Source organism: Hypanus sabinus, chromosome 16 (assembly GCF_030144855.1).
Source record: "Hypanus sabinus isolate sHypSab1 chromosome 16, sHypSab1.hap1, whole genome shotgun sequence".
Taxonomy (NCBI): domain Eukaryota; kingdom Metazoa; phylum Chordata; class Chondrichthyes; order Myliobatiformes; family Dasyatidae; genus Hypanus; species Hypanus sabinus.
The window spans coordinates 53,044,800-53,057,561 of NC_082721.1; the positions used below are offsets into that span (position 1 = coordinate 53,044,800).

Sequence of the window (12,762 nt, forward strand, 5' to 3'; positions counted from 1 at the left end):
ACTCTCAGCACCTGGTTTATTCCACATTCCACCATTAGCATCATTTGGACATTTGAGTTACAAAGTGACAGAGAAGAAAATATAGACATTATTCAGGAATTTCAGATTTACCAGCAAATTGCTTGGCTGTCAAATGACTAATAAAATGACTGGAAAGATAGATGGGAATTGCGTCAGTACAGTGATAAAACGGGTGTGGCAAAGAACTGGAACACAAAATGAAGGCAAGTTTCCTTTTTGGAAAAAATTTAATAAATTTAATTTGATAAATTGTGAACATTGCTAAAATTTACAAAAAGTTCATGAATGTTAATATTTTAAGTCAGCAAGTGATTTCAGTGAGCCAAAGACATATTCAAAATGTAAACCCAATTCAGGAAGGTCGAAGAACCTGAAGATGTACAGACAACACATGTAACACTAAATTCAGCTCAGAAATAAGGCAGCCTTCCAAGACAGAGGGAGTTTCACAATAATTTTCTAGTATCACACCTTAAAGCAAAAAAATTATCCACATACAAATGGAATTATGTGAACAATAAATCCCCCCCTTTTCCAAAAGATAATTAGAGGTACATACTGATGATTACAAAGTAAATTGTGAGGCCTGTTATTTGACCCATCTCCCAAACTGGCAAAACAAATTAGACCCATATTTGTAAATCGTTAATACAAACACAACTAAATTAGAAAGAGGAACAGGGTTAATGATCATTTTGCAGATGTGCAAAAAAGTTCTAAATTAAACAGCAGACCATGGAGAGGTGAGAACATAGGACAGCAAACATAGAAAGGCGGCGAATGAGGAAGACTGGACATAATTGTTAATGGGTGTAAATAAGCCAAAGATATATCTGAGTGAGTTATAGCCAGCAGTAACAGAATTGCTGAACTTGTAACAAGTCTGTAAGACTAATGTGCCTTTTTGAATGATGAGGTATTGTTCTTGGAGCTCAGCTTGAATTTCATCAGACTCTTAAGGTTGGGTAGGACTGGAGGTGTGATCAATAGATGTTCAGAATCACAATATGATCCATAAGATGGTCACCCAGTCTGGGTTTGGTTGCTCCTGATACACCTAGGATAGTGATGCATCTGGAAAGTGATTGGCCCAATTGAAGATTGGTGTTGGAAGGGGCACAGGAGTGGGATGTTGGTAGCAAGCGAGGAGTGAGTGGGATACTGTGCTGGATGAAGTAAGTATTCTGAATGTTGGAAATAGCAGGGGATGATTTTGTTAACATCGAGGCTGGTGGTGAGGAACCATGGGAGGGTTGAGAATGAATCAGACATGATCAAATTATGAAGATAGTTGAATGAGTTAGAGGTTTTCTCTTTTGAATGAAGGAGGATGAGAGGTGACTTGATAGAGGTGCATAAAATGATACGAGGCATTGATAGAGTGAGTAGGCAGAGGTTTTTTCCCAGGGCAGAAATGGCTAATTGAAGAGTCATAATTTTAAGGTGAGTAGAGGAGAGTATCAGGGAGGGTGATGAGGCTTTATGGTATGGCAGAACTGAGGAATAAAAAAAAAGGTATGAGCATGTTAGTGGGATTACATTATAAACCACCCAATAGTCTGCAGGATTTAGAGCAGCAAATTTGTAGAGAAACCACAGACTGTTGCAACAAAGTTGTGATAGTAGATGAATTTAACTTTCCACATATTGACTGGGACTCCCATACTGTACAAAGGCTGGATGGGAAAAAGTTTGTCAAATGTGTTCAGGTAAGTTTCTTCAATCAGTACATAGAAATCCCAACTACAGAGAGTGTAATACTAGATCTCCTATTAAGGAATAAGACAGAAGTTTGTGTAGGGGAACACTTTGCACCCACTGGTCATAATATCATTAGTTTCAAGGTAATTATGGAAAAGGTCATCAGGTTGAACAGAGTGATCGAGGAATAATGGTGCATAGTTCCCTGAAGGTGGAATCTCATGTGGATAGGGTGAAGAAAGCTTTTGGTATGTTGGCCTTTGTAAATCACAGCATTGAGTATAGGAGTTGGGATGTAATGTTAAAATTGTACAAGGCATTGGTAAGGCTGAATTTGGAGTATTGTGTACAGTTCTTGTCATTGAATTATAGGAAAGATGTCAACAAAATAGAGAGATTACAGAGATTTACTAGAATGTTACCTGGGTTTCAGCACCTAAGTTACAGGGAAAGATTGAACAAGTTAGGTCTTTATTCTTTGGAGCGTAGAAGGTTGGGGTGGGGGGGGGCTTGATAGAGGTATTTAAAATTATGAGGGGGATAGATTGAGTTGACATGGATAGGCTTTTTCCATTGAGAGTAGGGGAGATTCAAACAAGAGGACATGAGTTGAGACTTAGGGGGCAAAAGTTTAAGGGTAACATGAGGGGGAATTTCTTTACTCAAGAGAGTGGTAGCTGTGTGGAATGACCTTCCAGTAGAAGTGGTAGAGGCAGTTTCAGTATTGTAATTTAAAGAAAAATGGGATAGGTATATGGGCAAGAAAGGAATGGAGGGTTATGGGCTAAGTGTGGATCAGTGGGACTAGGTGAGTTCGGCATGGACTAGAAAAGCCGAGATGGCCTGTTCCCATGCTGTAATTGTTATATGGTTATATATATGGTTGAGATTCTAAATTGGAGAAATGTCAATTTTGATTGTATCAGAAAGGATTTGGCAAGTGTAGATTGGGAGAGTCTGTTTTCTGGCAAAGACTTTTTGTGTGTGTCAGAGCCTCAGCGAGCACATTTTTCAAAGTGGTTGTCTTGGAGGAAAGATTCTGTGAGTGGTTCCCCACATCCTTCTCACAGCACAGTGTTTTTTTTATGAGGCTGAGTTGCAAACTTGACACTCAACCCGGCACGGATGGAAAGCGTGTCCAGGAGCGGCCCGACTGGATTCAAACTCGGGAACCTTCGCTCCGGAGTCCGGTGCTGATGTCACTGGCAAAGATGTACTTAGTAAATTAGAGGCCTTCAAAAGTGAAATTTTGAGAGTAGGGAGTTAGTATATTCCTATCAGAATAAAAGGCCAGGATAACAGGTTTAGGGAATCTTGGTTTTTGAGAGATATTGAAAAAGAAAAAAGAACATGGTGCAGGCAGGAACAAATGAAGTACTTGAGTAAATAAATGCAAGGAAACACGAAGAAATCAGGAGGGCTAAAAGAAGACATGAGATTGCTTTAGCAGACACGGCGAAGGCAAATTCTAAGGGCTTCTACAGATACATTAAGAACAAAAAGATAGCAAGGACAAAATTGGCCTTCTGGAAGATCAGAGTGGTAATCTATTCATGGAGCTGAAAGACATGAGGGAGATTTTAAATTAATTTTTTGCATCTGTATTTACTCGGGAGATGGACACAGTATTTGGATGTGAGGAAATGCAGCAACAAAGACATGGTTCCTATACAGATTACAAAGGAGTTTGCTGTCTAGAAGCAAAGTAGGGTGGATAAATCCCCAAGGCCTGTAAGGCATTCCCTCAAACCCTGTGGGAAGCTAGAGCAGAAATTTCAAGGGCCCTAGCAGAGATAATTAAAATATCCTTAGGCATGAGTGCTGGAGGATTGAAAGGTAGCTAATGTTATTTCATTGGTTAAGCCTGGAAATTATAAGCCAAAGAGCCTGACATCAGCAGTGGGAAAGTTACTGGAAGGTATTCTAAAAGACCAGATATATAAGTACTTGAACAGACAGGGACTGATTAGGGATAGTCAATATGACTTCATGTGTGGTAGGTCATGTCTAACCAATCTTATAGTTTTTCAATGAAGTTACTAAAGGCAAGGCAGTGGATGTTGTCTACATGGTCTCCAGCAAGACCTCTGACAAGGTCCTTCATGAGAAGTTGGTCAAGAAGGTTCAGTTGCTTGGCATTCAAGATGAGATAATAAATTGGACAAGATAATTGGCTTCACAAAAGAAGCCAGAGAATTGTACTGATTGGTTGCCTCTCTGACTGGAGGCCTGTGACTTGTGGAGTGCTGCAGGGATTGTTACTGGGTCCATTGTTGTTTGTCATCTATATCGATGATCTAATGATAATGCGGAAAAATAGATCAGCAAATTTGTGGATGACATCAAGATTGGGGGTGTAGTAGACAGTGAGGAAGAGCATCAAAGCTTGCAATGCGATCTGGACCAGCTGGAAAAATGGCTGATGGAATTTACTACAGACAAGTGTGAAGTGGTGTAGGTCTTACACAGTGAGAAGTAGGGCACAGAGAAGTATGAGAATTTAGGGATCTGGGAATATATTTTCAGAATTTGATGGAAGTGGCGTTACAGGTAGCTAAGGTTGTAAAGAAAGTTTCTGGCACATTGGCCTTTATAAATCAAAGTACTGAATACAGGAGTTGCATTGGAATGTTGAAATTGTATATTTGGAATATTGCATGCAGTTCTGTTCCCCTACCAATAGGAAAGATGTAAGTAAGATCAAAAGAGTGCAGAGAAAATTTACAAGGATCTTGCTGGGACTTGAAGACCTGAGTTATAATAGAAAGGTTGAATAGGTTAGGACTTTATTCCCTAGAATACAGCATACTGTGGGGAGATTTGATAGAAGTATACAAAAGTATGAGGAGTATAGATGCAAGTAGGGTTCTTCCATGGAGGTTAGGTGATATTATAACTGGAGGTCATGGGTTAAGGATGAAAGGTGAAATGTTTAAGGGGAACATGAGGTAGAACTTTTTCACTTAGAGTTGTGAGAGTGTGGAATGAAACTCCAGAGCAAGTGGTGGATGCAGCATTAATTTCAATATTTAAGAGAAATTTGGATAGGTACAAGGATGAGAAGGGCAGGTCAATGGGACCAGGCAGAATAATGGTTCGGCACAGACTAGTTAGGCCAATGGGCCTGTTTCTGTGCTATAGTCTTCCATGACTCTATGATGCTAGAGATAAGTTGGCTACACAGAGAGTGATGGGTGTGTGGAACGCCCTGCCAGTAGTGATGGTAGAGAAACTTACATTAAGAAACTCTTAGATAGTCACATAAATGATTGAAAAAAAAATGGGAGTTTTATGGAGGAGGGAAAGGTTAGATTGATCTTAGAGTAGGTAGAAAGGTCAATACATCATGGGCTGAAGAGCCCGGATTGTGGTTTAATGTTCTCTGTTGAGTCCCTGTGAATGCTGGTGGGTGTGCAAAACACTAAAACAGTAGGACCTGGAAACTGGACGTTACTGGAAAGTTGGGGGATGGGGGTGTGGCCAGTGTGAATGGGGTGAAAATAAAGAGGGGTAAAAGTCAAGAGAGATCTGAATAGGTTAGAACAATGGCTCCCATAAGGCCACCCACATAGAGGAGAAAGGTGAAAACAGATTTTCCGGGTATTTAATGTTGAAGATGTGATCAGTGACATACTGAGAAACAATGCATTTACTGGTAAGGTCATGCCTTGGGTATGAAAAGGTATCAGAAATTTGTAAGGTTTCAACTAGGTACTGCTATCAATGATGTCACATTTGACAACAGTTTTTGGACTGGACTTTAGCAGTATATGTCACATTGAATTCAAGTCCATTTGTTAAATCAGTCTGAAAACAAGCTGAGTTACTATGGACAACACTATCATTGAGAACAATCATATGCAATGGTGTAGCTCAGTGAAATAATCTTTCCCCCCCCCCACCCAACACACACACAATGACATCAGGGACACTCATCCAGGACTTTGGGTTGCCTTAGAAGCCCTAAAGACAAACTGGTTAAGGTACTTTTATTTACTCTTTTGTGAACTTTACATACAAATCAAAATCAGGAGTCTATTTTAACACTCAGGAGGAGTGTAATCTCACTAGAGTACCTGTCAACATCCAATAACTCTCGCATTTCTGGCTCAAGAATCTGTCAAACTACACCTTCAAAGTATTCAAATACTCTGCTTTTACTGACTCAGAGGAAATAACACTCAGAGAAACATTTTGTCTCACCTGTCAAAAAATAAAAAAGGCAGTGAGCTCAGTTCTGGGTTCTCCCATTATATGAAACATTTATAACAGCATTCACATGTCCAAGATGATCCACAATATTGAGAGATGTTCTTAACTGCATTAACCCAACATTATGAAAGTCTCACAGGCACTTTGGCACCTTAAATGAAGTCAGGTTATGCCAAGGTTAGAAACCATTCATCTGGTAGAAACCTCTGTTCTATGCTTGCCCAAGCACCATGAAATCCAATGGTCAGTGGTCAGCGCAAACACTAATGTTTTTAAACAAAATTAATGTATATAAAACTGAAGTAATATCAATGAGATACTAACCTATTTTAATTAAAGGTTCTCCCAATTTGGCACCAAAGTCCAGAGTGAGTTTTAGTAAGTAAATCTTCCATTTTAACACCCAAGTTTTACAGAATGCCTGCTGCTACATCACACTGCTCCCAGGGGAAAACCCTTGTTGGCTGATGTCAATAGAAATAAGTGTGTGTGTGTGTGTGTGTGTGTATATACACACACACACACACACACAAAACACACACACACTGCTTCTAAAACACAACTCTAGTTACATTAATGATTGATGATTTAGTTTAAAAATAACCATGTTCCTTAATTTTACAGCACAATGGGTGCAACTGCAACCATTTAAGAGCAGTTCTGTAGCAAGGTCTTGAAGTTGAAGACTGCCCAATGAATGCTAGTAGGAGTGAACCCACAGCTAGTGAGATATAAACTGATTCCTAAGCTCCAGAACCTGGGTCTTAGCACTCAGATCTGCAGCTGGATCTTCAACTTCCTCACAGACAGGACCCAGGCTGTAAAAATAGGGGACAAGCTCTCCTCTACAATCACTCTGAGCACTGGTGACCCACGAGGCTATGTACTCAGCCCCCTGCTGTGCTCACTGTGCACCCATGATTGTGTCACCAAGTTTGCATCGAACTCAATATATTAAGTTTGCTGATGAAACCACAATTGTCGACCGTATCTTGGGTAATGATGAGTTTGAGTACAGAGAGGAAATTAAGAACCTGGTGTCATGGTGTGAAGACAATAACCTATCCCTCAATGCCAACAAGACGAAGGAATTGGTTGTTGACTTCAGAAGGAATAGCAGACCGCACAACCCCATCTACATCGGTGGTGCGCAGGTGGAACAAGTCAAAAGCTTTAAGTTCCTTGGGGTCAATATCACAAATGACCTGACTTGGTCTAACCAAGCAGAGTCCACTGCCAAGAAGGCCCACCAGCACCTTTACTTCCTGAGAAAGCTGAAGAAATTTGGCCTGTCCCCTAAAACCCTCACTAATTTTTATAGGTGCACCGTAGAAAGCATTCTTCTAGGGTGCATCACAACCTGGTATGGAATTTATCCTGTCCAAGACTGGAAGAAACTGCAGAAGATCCAACACAGCCCAACACATCACACAAACTAATCTTCCATCCTTGGACTCACTTTACACCACAGTCGGAGCAGTGCTGCCAGGATAATCAAGAACACAACCCACCCAGCCAACATACTTTTTGTCCCACTTCCCTCCAGGAGAAAGTTCAGGAGCTTGAAGACTTGTACGGCCAGATTTGGGAACAGCTTCTTTCCAACTGTGATAAGACTGCTGAACAGATCCTGACCCGGATCTGGGTTGTACCTTCCAAATATCCGGACCTGTCTCTCATTTTTTTTGCACTACCTTACTTTCTCTTTTCTATTAATGATTTATAATTTAATTTTTAAATTATATTTACTATTGATTCGTACTCCAGGGAGCGTGAAGCGCAGAATCAAATATCACTGTGATGATTGTATGCTCTAGTATCAATTGTTTGGCGACAGTAAAGTAATAAAGTATAAAGTAATAATTCATCTTCTGTAATACACCTTATGCCTGGGAAACCTTTACAGTAAAGTTTATGTCTGCCACTTCTATTTAAGATTTTCCACAGGTAATTTCCAATAATATCAACTTTCCCCCATTTATTTTAACGCCTACAGTCTTCCACTGCCTTATACCTTACTGTTTGCTCTGACCCTTTTTGTTCATTTCAATTCTGTTTAGATCTAATGTTTCCTGATGAAAAGTCATTGATATGAAATTTTTATCTCCAGATTTCCCTCGACAGATGCTGCCTAACCTGCTGAGTGTGGCCATGTTATGTTGGTGCTGGAATGTGTGGTAACACACTTGCAGGCTGCCCCCAGCCCATCCTTAAATTGTGTTGGTTGTGACGGGTTTTAATGTACATGTGATAAATAAATCTAAATTTGACCTGAATGTTTTTTTTGTTTTTTATGTGCGTAGCAGGAACAGCCTCAGTCATCCCCATTCATTGGACTGTAGTGATGACCTTTAACTCTGTACAAACAGTAATGCTGTACAATGAAGAGAATATCAAACAAAACGGAGAATACTCCAAGGCCAAACTTGGTTGGATCTCCAAAAATCAGCAACCATTCATCTGTAATAAAAATAAAACATTTGCTCAGTGAACAGCACTTACACTACAATCCAAACAAGTTCAATTTGAATCAATCAGTATTTCAAACAATCCACATTTCACCCTAACTAAACCTCTACTGGCACAAACTTTGTGCCGCCACACCACCTTTGAACTACAAGAAAGCAGAAGTTCATCAGCAAATTTACCCACAACAGATTTCACCACATATTGTGCACTTTATTTAAAACAAAGCTTTATCTTAACAAATTTCTAAGCAAATTAACACCAATCTCTTCATTCTGTGTTAATGCTCAGATTCAATTGATGGGACTTGAATCCGGACTTTCTGTATAATTAGCTCGCAATATACAGTGTTACTGAAGGCATCCAGAGTACAGTACTGAAAGTGCCAAGAAAAATCTGAGCTAATGTTCCATTTTTTGCATGAGAAGGTGGAGGAATAATGTTTTATTTACAACTTCCATAGTGAGGATTTGTTGATAGTATTTGCATAAAAACTAAAACCCACAGGTTAAATCCACTCAGGATTTAACTGTTGAAGGGTAGGTTTTGATATTGTACCCTGCACAAGATCCATGGTGTTCTATAGAGAGCTCTTTAACTTCCACCATAGGCTTTTATGAAAAGATGATGTATGCATGGTGGGAATATGTGTGAGTAATGTCCAGAAGCGTCTGTGTGCTCTTGTACTATTTACAGAGCAAGGTCTGCAGCCATCTGGTTTAAGCTGAAAATGGCCCTGCAGAGACAAAGGCTTGGGCACTGAGGTCCAGAGCAATACCTGGTGAAGGGTGTTTGAAATGTGAGAAAAGCTGGCCTGCACTGAGATAGACTATGCCCATCCAGGCCTTTGATGGCCAAGTGGTGGGAGTGTGGAATGATCTGCCAGATGAAGAGGTAAATGCAGGCTCACTTTTAACATTTAAGAAAAACTTGGAAAAACTTGAAAACTTGAAAAACTTTAAGTACATGGATGAGAGGTGTATGGAGGGATATGGTCCAGGTGCAGATCAGTGGGACTAGGCAGAAAAATGGTTCGGTACAGCCAAGAAGGACCAAAAGGCCTGTTTCTGTGCTGTAACGTTCTATGGTTCTAAGTGTACATATTTAACTTCACAAAAGATTTACCAGGATGTTGTATGGACTTGGGATGGGGGCGGTTACAAGAACTTCTGTAGTCTGGGAACATTCTTGAAACATAAGAGATTGAGGTATTTCAGATCATAAGGGGCATAGACAGGATGAAGGCACATGACGTTTTTCCCAAGAAGAGGGTCCCGAAAATGAGACAGCTCAGGTTTAAGATCAGACGCAGGAAATTTAAAAGGGACATCAGGAGCAGCTTCTTCATAGAAAGGATGGCCTGTATTTGGAATGAACCGTAGAAATAGTAGTTGAGGCAGGCACATTAGCAACATTTAAAATCCACTTAGATAGGATAACAGAGATGTAGAGGGCCATGGGCCAAATGAAGGCAGATGGTACTAGCTCATTGTGCAACAGAATTAGTATGGATAAATTAGGCAAAAGGACTTATTTTTGTGCTGTAAGACTCAATGGTCTAATGTGGAGGCTTTGGAGAAAATGCAGAAGAATGTTACCAGGATGCTGCCTAGATTTAGAGATCATGTGGTATTAGGAGAAGTTGGACAAACTTTGGCCATTTCACTGGATTGGTGGAGGCAAGGTGAGACCTCATATAAGTTGTAAGATTACGAGAAGTGCAGATAGAGTAGGGAGCCAGTATTTCTTTACTCAGGGTCGAAATGTCTAATGTTAACAGGGTTTTGGTCTGAAATGTCATCTGTTAATAAACTTAACAAATGCTGCTTGATGTGCATTTTTTGTGTGTTTCACAAGATTTCCAGCATCTGTAGAATCTCCTGTTTATGATAATACCACAGAGCATGTATTTAAGGTGAGAGGCATAAGCTCAAAGGAGTTGTGCAGACCAAGTGTTTTTTTTTTACACAGAGTATGGAATGTACTGCCAAGGGTGCAGGTAATGGGGCAAATATGATAGACATTTAAAATGCTTTTGGATAGACATGTGAAAGTGCAGACAATGGAGAGATACTGCTTAATTAGGGCAGAAAGGACTAGTTTAATTAGGCATTTAATTACTAGTTTGATTAGTTCGACACAACATAGTGGGCCAAAGGACCTCTTCCTGTGTTGTACTGTTCTATATTTGGTATGGAACTTGGATATTCATGGCAAGGCCAGCACTTCTAGATCTCCTAGAATTTGCCAAGGACATGGTGATCAGCTACCACCTTCCACTGCTGGGGACGCAATGTTTAGGTGGCAATGCAAATGAGCCCAGCCTGAGCTTTGTATTAGTTGTAATGCAACTTGGAACCTTTTGGTATACAAGCTTCCTTGAATTTAAAAGTAAATTTATGTTACTTTATTATATACATTAATTTGGACACAGGATTTCCATGTTCATTACTCATTTATGGGATCTGGGCAATGCTGCTAAGGCCAGGCTTTGTTGACCATCTTTCATGGCCCCTCAGAAAGTGACAAGCCTCTTGCACGTCTGCAGTCCTTCAGATGAAGGTGCTCCACATGGAACTCTAGGAATTAAATCCAGTGACAATAAAGGATCAGTCAGGATGGAGCACAACCCGGAAAGGAACCTGCAGGGTGGTGATGCTTCTAAGCACCTGATTCCCTTGTAGCAGAGGCTGTGGGGACATGTGAAAAGAATGGCAATGCTAAGATTACTCCCCTTAAAGCAAAAATGTCTAAGAGAATATCTCATGGATAGGCAAGTAAGCAGTGTTCCGTTGAGAGGAGGGTTGATAACCAAAGGGCACTGACTAACATGCCTCGCAGAAAAAGATCAATGTGTTTTTCTTTAAATATTATGAGTTGTTGTGGGTGTGAAGGCACCCAATGCAACATTAAATTGCAGTACACAATACAGTATATATAGAAACAACATAAAGTCTAATAGGCTGCCTGAATGAAAAGACCAGGATTTGAATGTGAGCTATCCACATATGCAGGGACTGAACAGCAGCACCATACAGAAATAACTGCAGGATAGCTTTCCTCTGTGGCTGGGAGCACAGAGGACACAGATGCTAGCAAAGCATAGAACCTTTGGAATTTCAGGGCCTTTGATCCTACCACACACTGAAATTTAACCTTCCCCAAGTAAATATATCATTTCCCAAGGCAGGGTGCCATTACCGTTATTGTAGGACTGCAGGAACATCTGTACAATGCTGAAGCTGCCTCCAGTAAGATCTAACAGCACGTTCCCAATGGACCAACCATCTGTACTCTTCCTTCGATAATTCATTAGGGCCTACGGTAGACAGTGAAACACAAAGGACACAATAAACACAGACTAAACAAGAAGCACTGCCAGCACCTGATAGTGAGCTTCTAATTTGCATTACTGCTTGGTGCCAGGGATGTCAACACTTTGTTTCCCTTAAGGGAATTCAGCAGAAACACTATTGTAAAGAGACCAAGTGATTTTATAGATAACATGCACTCTTGTGTCAACCAGTGAGGATACGGGGAGGAGAAGCTATTCTCTCTTGCTATATCTCTGCTGAGGGATTACATAGAATGCAAATGTGGAATGAGGGTGCAGCAGTAGGAAGAGGGGAATGTCTAGACCTAACACTATCGCTGCCTTACATGCAGTGAGTTAGTTATTTCTCATCTCCCAGTTCTATATATTTGTATTAAGTCTTCTCTCCCCCTAACACATCTTAATTTTGTCCCTCAATCGAAGTTTCAAAGGCAGCAACTTAACTAGAGGTTAATATTGACATCACCAGGTGTTGGCATTCTGGTCATTAATATGGAACGGGGAATATCAAATGCTGAGCAGCAATCCTTCCTTTCAATTTCAAAATACAAAGTAAATTTTATTATCAAAGTACACGCGTCACCACACATAACCCCGAGATTATTTTTTCTGCAGGCATAGAATAGTAACCATAACAGAGTGCAGAAGTCAACAAACTGTGCAAATGCAAATGTGAATAAATATCAAAAATAATGAGAACGTGAAATAACAAGATTAAGAGTCCTTAAAGTGAGATTATTCATTGTGGGAATATCTCAATGGATGGGCAGGTGAGTGTAATTATCCCCTGTTGTTTAAAAGCCTGATGGTTGAGGGGTAGCAACTGTTCTTGATCTGGTGGTGCAAGTCCTGAGGCTCCTGTACTTTTTACCTGGTGGCGGCAGCAAGAAAAGAGCATGGCTTGGGGGTGGGGATCTCTGATGATGGATGCTGCTTTCCTACAACAGTGTTTCATGTAGATGTGGTCAGTGGTTGGGAGGCCTTTCCCTGTGATGTACTGGCCCAAATCCACTACCTTCTGTAGGATT

The 12,762-nt window shown here is 40.4% G+C and overlaps 1 protein-coding gene across 6 annotated transcripts in view; it reads right to left on the bottom strand.

Annotated features, from left to right (window-relative positions):
• Positions 1 to 229: 229 nt before the first annotated feature.
• ctns (cystinosin, lysosomal cystine transporter) overlaps positions 230 to 12,762 on the bottom strand; it is a 72,712-nt gene continuing 60,179 nt past the window's right edge. For all 6 annotated transcript variants that reach the window (XM_059991805.1, XM_059991809.1, XM_059991806.1 and 3 more), the window contains 2 exons: positions 11,602 to 11,719; positions 230 to 8,394 (listed from right to left, as the gene is read on the bottom strand). In XM_059991805.1, the coding sequence (XP_059847788.1) occupies positions 8,249 to 8,394; positions 11,602 to 11,719 (264 nt within the window). In that variant the 3' untranslated portion in view covers positions 230 to 8,248. The remainder of the gene's footprint in view (positions 8,395 to 11,601; positions 11,720 to 12,762) is intronic.